General features: G+C 36.3%; 1 protein-coding gene across 2 annotated transcripts in view; it reads left to right on the top strand.

Annotated features, from left to right (window-relative positions):
- The window catches only part of tafa5b (TAFA chemokine like family member 5b), a 49278-nt gene extending 37721 nt beyond the window's left edge, over positions 1 to 11557 (top strand). For both annotated transcript variants that reach the window (XM_084095702.1, XM_084095703.1), the window contains exons 3-4: positions 8437 to 8564; positions 10515 to 11557. In XM_084095702.1, the coding sequence (XP_083951828.1) occupies positions 8437 to 8564; positions 10515 to 10523 (137 nt within the window). In that variant the 3' untranslated portion in view covers positions 10524 to 11557. The remainder of the gene's footprint in view (positions 1 to 8436; positions 8565 to 10514) is intronic.
- The last annotated feature ends 1076 nt before the right edge of the window (positions 11558 to 12633 follow it).

Here is a 12633-nt window from a genome sequence, read left to right as displayed (position 1 = left end):
TTTTCTAACAAGATAGCCGGATACAATTTCTCCATCGGTGCGAGCAGAGGTCTTGAGGCTTTGGCCTTTCAAAAATGCAGTTATATCCTAACAACCGATGGATTCTGCTCTTCAGAAATAAATTTAAGCCTTAAAATTAAAATCTCAGTGTATCCAATTGACAATTTACCCCCTGCATGTGAAGACAATCATTTCTTGAACAACACAGCTCCCTCAATATTTCCTCAGTTTGTTTGCTGTTTAACTATTTACTCCACTCGCTTTTAATTTAGTGTAATTTGGCTCTCGGAGTGTCTGCAGCTATTAAAGAATTATTGATTTCTTCAATCGTTTTGTTTCTTTTGAAAAAAAGCTTCTGCTAAATATAGCCCGATCTCTTCAAATGAGGCAAAGAGGCTGTTTTATCTTGTTCTGTGCCCCATGGCTTTATCTGATAAAAGGCAGGCAATCAGACAGGTTTTGATACTGAGAAAGAATAGCCGTCACGTCTGCCATTATGTATTAGAACTAAGACCGCCAGCTTTAGCTGCATGACAGCAGGTGCTGAGTAAACAAGCCCTGCTGATGGAAGGTGAGCAGACTTTTGTATTTAGCACATTTGAAGACCAGTAAAACAAGATAACACTAGATCACATCTGACTCAGTGGTTGTGCATGGCAAAGAAGGAAAAATGCCAAGTTCTTGTTCCAATTTTTCCTACTATCAATTGAATGACTCTGGTAGCCCTTCTTTTTTTTCCAGTGTCCTTGTTACGTGTTACATGTACTTACTGTAGTAATAACAGTAAATTATGCATAATTACATGCAACTAACCTAATCCAAACCCTTTTCCTAACCCTACCACTTACACAAGTAAGTACATGGTGTTAATTAATATTACTTAGTATTTAAAAAATATAATTACACTGTACAATGACACCTTAAAATAACCTTGGGAGTTGCACCATATAACATTTTACAACCTGAAGTATTCTTTATATATAATATATTATATATAATATACAGTTCTAAAATTTGGAATCAGAAAAATAGTTTAAAACATCTATACTTTTACTCATTAAGGATGCTTTAAATTGATCAAAAGCGACAGTAAAGATATTTATAATGCTACATTTCTATAAACCTTTGTACAAAAGATGTCATATAAATGTTATTTTGAAATTCAAAGAATCCTAAAAATCACAGTTTCCACAAAAATATTAACAATAAGAAATGTTTTTTGAGCAGCAAATCAGCATATTAGAATGATTTCTGAAGGATCACGTGACACTGAAGACTGGAGTAATGATGCTGAAAATTATACAATTAAATGTTATAATTTTAAACTTATTTTAAAAACGTTTGTATGGTAATATAGTCAAAACTTGGAGGTGTAGCATTGTATTCAGTGTAACAGTGGTGTTCAATATAAAATTAAGTACTCAAACATACTGAACCATGAAAAAAACAACATTCTTTGGCATGAAACCAGGCTGGAATTATGTTTAATTCATGTTCGTAGCATAATTAAATTTTAACTTGTACAAGTACACTGACAGGTCAGTTCTAACTGCAAACCGCCTCCATGTAATATGAATAGCAAGAAAAGCAGAGCCGAAAAAACATTTGCTCTCTGGAATCTGTTGAGATGTCTTGGGTAATGACATCGACATGACAATTAAAATGAATTTATCATCAAACCAACAGGAAATTAAACCATCATGAAGTTTTCATGTAGAACAGAATCAAAGTGGCCTGGAAAGTCTGGCATCAATATCAAATCAGACTGAAAAAGCTAAACGAGAGGCGGCTGCAGCATGTTGGGACTCAGAGGGACTGCGGATTCTGCCTGGAAGCGGGTACGAAGTGACAGCAACAGAACGCAATTCCCTCAGCTGGAGGTAGCGAGGAGGTGAGAGCCGACAGCTGGAATATGCCCCGAAAACTATGCGGAAAGTCAGGGGAAGGAGAGCATTTTAACAATTAGACAAGGTGATCGTCAGCCAGGTGTCAGGATAATCAAGTCCCGCTCACTGAGCACCTGCATTAATTCCATATCTTTTGACTCCTCAATCGAATTCGGAATGTCAGTCCAAGGATTAGTAATGTTTCCCTAGTCACACAGCCTAGATGGATGTGATAGGTCAGGGCTGACCCCAGGCAGCCAATTCAAAGCATCTGCCTCACATCGCTGGTACTATGCGGCAGCATTACAAATCGGATACTGGCTCCCCAAAACATTCGGGAGTGGCTAGAGAAGTTCCACGCCATCAATCAAGATACCTAAGTCAAGATGGAGCTCGTTTCATCTGGGAATATCACGTCGGGAACACCAAAAGCTAGAATTGCCATTCACGTTCTTCACATTTTAATATGGATTGCAGTTTCTGGCATGGCTTTATATTTTTGAAAGGACAGATAAGGACACAGAATATATCGTTATTTGGACTCACCTACTAAATAAATACAGTGGCTTGACATAAGTGGTCCCACTAGAAACTAATTATATAATGCATCCTCTGTGTTTCCACAATGCTCTAAAAATTAGCATGCCCTGTGATGAAGTGTCTGCAGGTGTGCCCATGATAACACAGATTACACAGGCTCTCCGCCTTGACTCCTCATATATTACTTTACACAAACATCCTCTCACAAAAATCCCGTCATTTTGTTTTCTAGAATCAATTAAGTGAGAACCAGCAGTGCACACATATCTGTGTATTTGGTGATTAATCCAAGTATTATTCTATTTCATTATCAAAGCAAGTTTTATGATGGTGTAATGAAATGAGAATAAATCTACAGTGCATATATATTTATAGAATATATAAATATAAAATGACTACAAAAATATTAGATTATACAATAAATTGAATTTTTAAAACATTAAAATGCTAAATATTATGTTACATTCAATTATAAATCATGTTTAGAATTTATTACAAAGAAACTGAAATTTGTTTATTTATTTATTTACTTACCATAACAACATCACTGTCTTGAATTTCGTTATGGCAAATAAATACATTTAATTTTGAAAACATTAAAATGTTATATATTAATAAATACTAAATATTGTGGGTATACATTTGATTATAAATAGTATGTATTAATATTATCATTAAACTCAAATTATGTTTAATGTTGTAAATGTAATTTTTAATAAGAATTTAAATAATATTTATTACAAAAACTGTGGCAAATTTGTATCGTGCACATTACAAAGAAATGCTATTAATTCAAGTACACACAAAATAAATTCTCTTGATTTTGAGTTGAATATGACTGAAAGTAATAACTTGTTTAGAATGTTTATTCAGTAACTGATTTGGGCTGCATTTCCCAAAAGGATCGTGAGCTAAGTTGATCGTAGAGATCATTGATGGCAATGGTTCTACGATCTGCTTTTGGAAAAAGCTGCCCTGACTGATCCAGAAAGCTCATTCAAAAAGGTTTCATCAGGCTTATTGTGAGTCTCCAGAGATTCATCCAGATTTCTCATTCAGAATTTATGATTTAAAACAATAACTTGTGAGCCTGTTTGACAAATTCATCTAAGATTTATTCGTTTGTGAACTGGTCGTAGTTTGTTTTTGAGTGGAAAATGTGCAATAAAAGATTCAGCAGTGTCTTTAAAAGCGCTGCAGAAAACACTGGTGTAAAACAATTGGCGTAAAACAATAGATAGAAAATATTAATTGTTATTCACATCCAGTTCATTATCTAGGCAATTTATGACATAAATCCCCTCACTGATTGCATCACAGTGGGGGGCTTAACATTGAGAACAGAAGGGGCTCGGTGAAGAAACTGTTTGGAATGTAAGCTCATGAATTCATTATAAAGAAGAGCATGTGCTACTTGTAAATTATGGACATTTCCTGTGTAAGCAAAGCTGATCGGAATACTAGTGTGTGACATTACCGTGAATGTTAAACATATAGAATTCTCAAGCAGTGTCTGCTGTAAAAAATGTATGGACAGATGTTTGATGTTCTCCTCTGTGCCAAACGTTTGAGTAATCGCAGTCCGCTGCAATGAGCAGCCCATCTCATTTATTGTCCCGATAAATCTTGTGTCCGGCCTCTACATCGGTCATCAGTCACAGCTAAAGTCTTAACTGGGGCAGGAATGACAGGGCCTTGAGGACTGGATCTACCTTTCCTCTGAACATTGTGAAGACCCCATTATAAAAAACAAATTTAGGTTCAAAAAATACCCAGAATTTGACCATTACACTGCTTGCATGTATGGGTCACGCAAGATATCTAATATTCACAATGATATTCACAGTGATGTTGCTGGAAATATAAAAATGAAGCACTATTGTGATGATTTTAATCTTTTTTTATTTGTCAATTAAAATAAATGCTGAAATAGTGTCTCTGATTTAAACTTAAGTCGCAAAAGCAACATTATAAATTTGATTCATTTCTGTGAATCAGTTTCAATGATTCATTTCAAAAGATTCAAATCTTTGATTCAAATGATTCATTTGTAACATTCCAGCTAGTTATTTTTTTAATTTTCTAATTGTAGGCTAATATTCATTGTGATTGGTTTTCTTTAAATCAATTTGCATACTGATTTGTGATTAGTGCATCTGCTTTTACACTGAAAAAAGTGTAAATTTGTAAATGTCAGTGTAAATTGACAGTGTAAATGTAATTTAGTGGGTTCATTCTCATATACATCCAACAAAACGTCTAAAACATACTATTCTTGCGCTGCCTTTCAAGCACTGATATTTCCTTCAGAAAATGCAAATCTGTTTTTTTTTTTTTGTATTGAATAATTTTGATTAATGATTAAATATTTGTGAATTGCAGAGCCACGGCTAAAAAGGCACAATGCATCTTTTATGTATACAAAAAAGAAATAATTTTGGGTGTGATAATGGAGGTATTCAGTGATCTGTCACAATTTAGATGCCATCTGTACCAGCATTAGAGATGCATGAATAGTTTAGCAAGAAAGTCTTCTCGCAAGAATTGATTGCAGGGATTATTTTGATATTTGTTTTTGCCTTTTTCTAATTTAAGTCCCAACGTGTGGATACTTAAAATATACAGATTACAATTCAACAGATTCAATTTCCAGCATCTAACAATAAAAGGAATTTGTAATTCAAATCTGTTATAGTCTGAGTTATATAAATAATAAGCAAGAATGAGATTTTTCCATTCAGAATCAGATAAAAGCATATTATCTGAACAATGTCACATTTTGCTCTCTGTAAGCAACTTTAATATTACTTTTGTGCCCCTTTGACCGAAACCACGAAGTTCCCAGAGTACTTTGATGTGTTGATTCGGAGAGGCACTTTGTGCACTCTGTCATAGTCTGTTTACCATCAGTGGAGTGACAGTCTCAATGCTCGATACCAGGAGACAGAGGACAGCTCATTAGAGAGCGAGTCTGAGAGCTTACGTGTTGTGCTGACAGGACTCTCTTCAGCTGTTGTTTGTGGATTTGTTGACTTTAGTTTGTTAAAGTGTTAAAATGTTGATGATCTGTCATGTGTCATGCATCATTGAAGGCTGGAGTGATCTAACGTAATACCAGAGACAAGCAGAGAATGAGTTAGAGGTGGGATGTGGGGGGGGGGGGTTCGGAGTAGCTGAGTATTTTACTGTGAAATAAAGGGTTTTGGGGGCATCATTATTACAGTGTGTTGGCTTGACAAATCCCTAATGCAAGACCAGACATTTATAAATGTAACGGCTCCTAGAGCTTTTCAGCTTTTCATGTCTTTCAGCCTGACATGGGATGCTATTACTTTACATTCTGATCTGACTTACGGTTTTCCTCGAGAGCAAATTGTATCAAAAAATCCCACATACTTCCAATGAATATCATGGATTATAATTCTATCTATCTATCTATCTATCTATCTATCTATCTATCTATCTATCTATCTATCTATCTATCTATCTATCTATCTATCTATCTATCATCTACCCATTCATCTATCCATTCATCTATCCATTCATCTATCCATTCATCTATCCATTCATCTATCTATCTATCTATCTATCTATCTATCTATCTATCTATCTATCTATCTATCTATCTATCTATCTATCTATCTATCTATCTATCTATCCGTCCATCCATACATCTATATCTATCTACCAAGTTGGGTATCTATCTAGACAACAAAGTTGTTTGTCTTGACAAACTTTACTTTTATGCACTCCTTTTACAGTTTTTCTCAGTCGCTTTGGTACATTTCTCAAATCATCCTCGACATTTGCAAAACAGTAAGTGCATTTCTCAAAACACTTCGTACAAATAGCAAAACACCATGGGTTACCTGCAAAAGCCAGTCTCTTGCTCAAAATCCCTAGTTCCTCTCTCAAAAGTAAATATCTGTGTCAATGAACATGTCAGTGCCATCAGAATGGCAAGTCCTTGGGTCATTGTGTACGGATAAGACATAGACATAGTCATGTTGTCAATAAAACACTGCACTCTGTTAGTATTACCTGATGTAAACTATGGCAACAGTTTGGGTGACAGTTACTGTATTGAAATGTACAAAGCTGGCTTCTTCTGTATGCCATATATCCATTTCAAAAGTACAAATTTACACACTACTGTACGTGAGTTATTGATTGAAAGTGGATAGGATTCAGTTACACTTTTACTAGTGGTCTGACAAAAATAAAAAAAACATTACAATATTATTGTGATATAGAAAAGAAAAAGAAATAGGGGCACAAAGGTGAAAATACAACATTAGAAAGGCAAACACAGGAAAGACCCCTTAGGCAGAACTTTGCTTTTGCATGCAGCTCTGTATATATGCTTGCCAATTGAAGGTTCATGAGATGCAACTGAGCTATTTCAGAGAACTGGTTTCTCATTGGTTGATCTACATTCTCTTCATTAGTGAAAGTCAAGATTCACCTGCACAATTCATCAATTCATGTCACATTTACAAAAAGTCTAATAGAAATGTGTAGAAAATACACATGAACTAATGACTAGATGTTTTGAGGGGTAAGACTATTGCACAGAGAACTATTTAATACATTTTGAGCAACATGGCATTATCAACTGATAATGTAGGAAACCGCAGACAATTGTACATAATCAATTGCATGAATGTACCAAAGCAATCGCAACTTGTTCAAAAGAATGAGAAACTGCTTTTATGATGTGCACAGGGGACTATGATGTGGAGGTTGAACAAGTAATTTTGAGAATTTCATTTCTGATCTGAGAAATGCACCAAAGCGACTGAGAAAAACTGTAACCATACTCTGTTCAAGCCCTCCAATCAATATAAAACCAATCAAGCCAACCAACCCACACCCAACCCTGAATTAATAAAAATTAAAAACTACATATAAGACTGATGTTAAATAGTATGATAAACTCAAAGCGTAGATTAGAGCACCACTGGCTGCATCCTACAGTTTTGTGAATCATGCCTACAGAAAGAAGACATACCAAATTTGCATGAAAGGCTCTTTTATTTGTCGTTATGGCCCAGGGCATAACAGTGAATACTAATGCTGGAGATTAGTAGCGGAAGCTAGTCCCTAGAGTAGACGCTGTGAGGGAAACATTCACTACATAACAAACTACTTTGAGTTTGGAAGCCATCTCTACAACTATTTTTTACCTTTAAGAACATGCCTTTTCCTTTGGTGAGAATGACATTTCGCATCCATTTGTATCTACTTGTTCCCCAAATACTTTGTTAGCCTTTCTCCAAACGTACGAATTCTGCCACCCTAATATTTATGTACTTTTGCTTCCCTGGGTTATATTTCACTCTGATTATCATTTTCTCTACCTCACAAATGTACTGTTTTTTCCTCTCTCTCTTTCTGTTTCATTTTCTCTCAGTTTGCCTCCTTTCCTCCCTCCCTTTTCTCTCTCTCTCTCTAAGGGCCAATTGGGGTGTCACGGTATGCAAATGAACATGTAAGGGTGCCCTAGTTATTATAAATAGACATTTATGTTTGATTAAGTGCAAAAACAATCTTACCTCAGGAAAAATTCTCACTGTTGGACCTTAGCGATCTGTTTCAAAGAGAAAGGCTTAGGATATTAGGCCAAGTGCTGGAGCTCTTTTCTTTCATTGCTCTTTTCCTTTGTTGCATGAAATGTCTTTATTCTACAATGTCTTGACCTCTGAATGACTTATGTCATATGACAATTTTATATTTATTAACTAAACTTGACCTTAATGGCATTCATATATAATGATAAAACTTGGTTTAATTTTTTCTACTATAATTTCAATTCTTTTGCATTTAAGTTGCACCAATTGACAGTCATATAGAGACCACGCTTTGATTCATATAATAGCTAATAAATAAGATTGTTTAATGTGTCTGTTTCACAAAGAAATCTATAGACTTACAGAAGTAAAATAGGTTGCGAATGTTGTTCTGCGTATTTAACTTCCTCTTCATATTTGTTTTCCTCTTCTTTTAACAGCGCATATTGTCAGGAGCAGACAGTGGTGTGAGATGATGCCTTGTTTGGATGATGAAGGCTGTGACCTATTGGTAAACAGAACGGGCTGGACGTGTGCGCAGCCGGGAGGCCGAGTGAAAACAACCACAGTAAGTGCCACAAAACAAAACAACAACTCAGGACATTGACTTGCTTGTCAAAAAGGCTAATGTCAAGCCAAATACCCCAATTGATTAACAATAGCTATGTTTCCATCCACCTATTTTTATGTGCATTTTAGGATATAGCATAAAAAACTGCCGGATGGAAACGCCAAGATGTGCATAAAAAACGTATGCACTCGTTTGAGTCGGATACATTTTTATCTGATAAAAAACCATGCACATGAACTACGATGGAAACGCATTTACCGAATAAATTCCTCGATGCACATAAAAAAAAATCATGTGACTTTGCGATGGGATAGTATAACTGGACTAACCAGTGAACCAATCTTTTTGGACAGCATCTGAAGTGCTGTTTATGTTGTTCTGAAATGCCTGAGCAAAGTCTGTCGTCAAAGTGTTTGGTATGATTACCTTCCAGAACTGTCTTACACGACTGCATTCCCAAACCGCAGGCACCTTTCTCCAAAATGTGTTTAATTACATTCAGTCTTTGCACTCTGAGATGCAAGTAATTTATTAAATGCAAAAAATTATCATAGACAATGGCTTCTCCAGCTTTTATTATATATTTAGCACCAGTTTACCAGGATGTGAAGATTTTAATCTCTTTGACTCACCGGATGGAAACGCTGCTTTATTCGCAAATGTTTTATGCGAGATTCTCATTTTGCGCATAAAGTTAAATTCACAACTTTATATAGAAACATATTGAATGATGGCCAACGTTGTCCATGATTATGTGTAGTAACTTGTGTAAGATATGTTATCTGAGCAGGTTAATCACTTAGCTTGTTAACAGCAAGAATGACTATCAGGGGCGTCGGACTGGGGCTAAAACCAGTACTGATTACCAGGGCCCGAAGGGGAGAGAGGGCCCTTGAAAAGTCTGGAATATATTCTATTTTACCTATATATTTTAATTTGCTAATTAAATGTCATAACGAATGTCAGATGAAATGTAAAGTTAGTGTATTGGCTGAATAACTTGGTTGATTGACTACATTTTGTATACAAAAAAGTAAAGACTACCTAAGGTCTCACGGTCCCACCCCTTGCTAATGCGCCAAATGGTTTAGTCCATCTGCACGCATTTTGTTTATGTTAGTTAGTTGAGCATCTGGTGGAGCGCAAACTTCTGCTGTAGAAATGTCTTGCTCAAAGAAAGCCAAATCAGGCCACCAAAAAAGAAAGGAAAGACAGGAGAAGGAAAGAAAACAAAATGAGGGGAAACAATTGGTAACTGACTTCTTTTCAAAGAAAGGTGAACACAAACTAGAACACAAAATCTATAGTGCTAAACTGCTTGAATATCTCCGCGATCGTTAGTGCTAAAAATGAACTGAGACAACCCATTGAAAGAGCAAAACATACACTTTCAGATGACAATTTGGTTATACATGCAATCTGAGGTAAAGGCTAAATAAATAAACTGTACACTAACAATGCTGTTTGCATACAACACACCATTATAATAGCCTGATTTTTAAATTAATAGGCTATAATATCTAACTATATCTATATCTGTTGAGGAACATAGGGGCCCATCAGGACTGCCTATGCATAGGGCCCAGGATCTTGTGCTACGCCCCTGATGACAATGTATAATGTCCATATTTGTTGTTTTAATTATATAAATGTATGTGTTAGATAATTTAAAAGATCTTAATTGATTTATTTTGCTGCTTAAGACTACAATCAAAAAGCTATTTTACAGATTTCTTATTAGATACTGAAAAGAATTTAGCCGTTAATATCACTGACATCAAGAGGGCTTTTTATTCAAATTAAAGAATGAATTTTTGCCTCTCCACACCTTGAAGATTTGTCTATATCCTTGGTTAGAGTCCAACAAGGCTTGGATTTGGGACAACACCAGAACCTCTCAAAAGTGATTGCGTTATACACCCTAACTGTTGTGTTGTTAAATCCCAGGTATCCTGACGCCAGTGGGGGAAGATTTTCCCAAGAGAGGTGCAACGTATGGAAGAACCTCGTCATTCTCCAAAGCTACAGCGGTGCGGGGGAGGGGAGCATTCATCATAGTCCTGTTAGCCCTGTCTGTCAGTCTCTCCATTAGTCCTTCAGTCTCATAAGATAAGGGGTGAGGACCTCTCGTCATGGAGTTTACGTGGACCGTGAGGAATGGATCCCCCTGTGCTGTCAATCAGAGTTGGAACCGGCCAACGCTTTGTTTGCCGATGCCAAAACGGGCAAGCGATCAGTGCGATGACGAACGCAGGATAGTTTGCGACTTGGATCGTGAAAAGTGAAATTTTACAGACCAAAGAAATACGGACAAACAATTTCTGTGGGGAAGGATTTCCAATATGAACACAAAATACACACATCCGCTGCTTCAAAAAAAACAAAAAACAAAACACATACATGAGCTTTGTAAGGAGTTTTTCCAACTGAGCACACGCAAAATAGACAAAGACGTTTACAACAAACCTGTTGACTTTTCTTCTATTGCAGTTCTGCTACCACTGTTGTGTAATGGACTGAAATCAGTCAGGATTTGGAAACGTAGCGAGCACGGCAGACGATTTGTCGAACCGAACATTATCTACCTGACCTGAAGAGACTAGCGGAGACTTGCGCTTCGTGAAAGACCATCCTATGTATTTTCAGAGTCATAAAGTTATATATATATTTAACAGTTTTATATGATGTACCTTTGTAGCAAACCTTATTTAACACTGACAATGTGATCCTATTCATAAAGGGTGAATTGAAAAACGTTATGTCCTGGAAAGTTATTTGCGCATTGCTTTCATCGCAGATGAATATAGGAAGGAAAATAGTGTACTTATGTATTTGTGAGTAAACTTTTGTTTTGTAACAACATTCAACAATATACACACACATAAAAAACAACTGTAACCCACCTTGACAAGGTTATATACATCAGTATACAGCTATGGGTCAATTGTGTTTTACCGCAGAGATTGTACACTGGTAAATTCATCTTATAAAAACTGTTTATGTGTCAGTCCTTCTGTGATATCTGTCATATCGAGACGGTCACCCCATTAAGATAATGGCCCTTATGAGATAATGGCCGTCCGCCGCAACGAGCGCCGTGTCCTGCGTGGTTTCTCTTAGACCATTACTCTGCCCTTGTTGGCCCCTCTCCTCCTCTCTCAGCGCCGAGCCTGTGGAGGAATGCTGCTGTCAGCCAGGCTTCAAGCTTCATTTAACATCACTAACAGCCTGCATTACACACGGCGTCTCTCAGCTACAGCCGCAGTGCCCCACAATATCACCCCCCGGCCCAAAACTACCCCGAGTGTTTATGAGGGTTTGAAGGAGAATGATGCTGGCTTTATTGAGGCTTTTAACAACTTGCATTAATCATTTTCTTTGGTTGTGTCACTAAATGTGGCCCTTCATACTTGAACCAGAAGCTAAAATATGCTAAAATACTTTCTTCTGTCTCATTTTAATATGCAGAGACCTAAGTAAGCCATTTGTAGGTTGTAACGTGTTTACAAAAATGTTTTTTCTGTTTGTTTGAGAACCGCGACCAGCCTGAAACGGCAACAGCGGCTCAACCAATGGCGCGAGTTTTCGACGGAGCTATCTTTTTGAATGCTGTTGGTTTTATTGTTGCGTTTAAGATCTTAAAAATCTACATTAATCATTTACTTTGGTTGTATATCACAAAATGTGGACCTTCATACTTAAATCTGAATCTAATATATGCTAGAACAACTGTTGTTTGAGAATTCGACAAGCCTGATATAGCAACAGTGATTGGGGCGGAGCTATCTGCTTGTTTGACCAATAGCACACAGGGAGAGTTGTTCAGTAGACCTGTTTGAACGTTTGAATGCTGGTGGTTTTTTTGTTTTTCAGAAGGTCTTGACAACTTATAATTGAAGTAAATGACTAATATACACTACCATTCAAAAGTTTGGGGTCAGTACATTTGTTTTTAAAGACTTTTCTTCAGTGAGGATGCACTAAACTAATCAAAGAAAAAAATACATCACGGTTTCCACAAAAATGTTAAGCAGCACATCTGTTTTTAACATTGATAATAATAATA

This window comes from Abramis brama (genome assembly GCF_963993115.1).
Source record: "Abramis brama genome assembly, chromosome: 20".
Classification (NCBI taxonomy): Eukaryota; Metazoa; Chordata; class Actinopteri; order Cypriniformes; family Leuciscidae; genus Abramis; species Abramis brama.
This window is presented reverse-complemented; position numbering and strand designations above follow the sequence as displayed.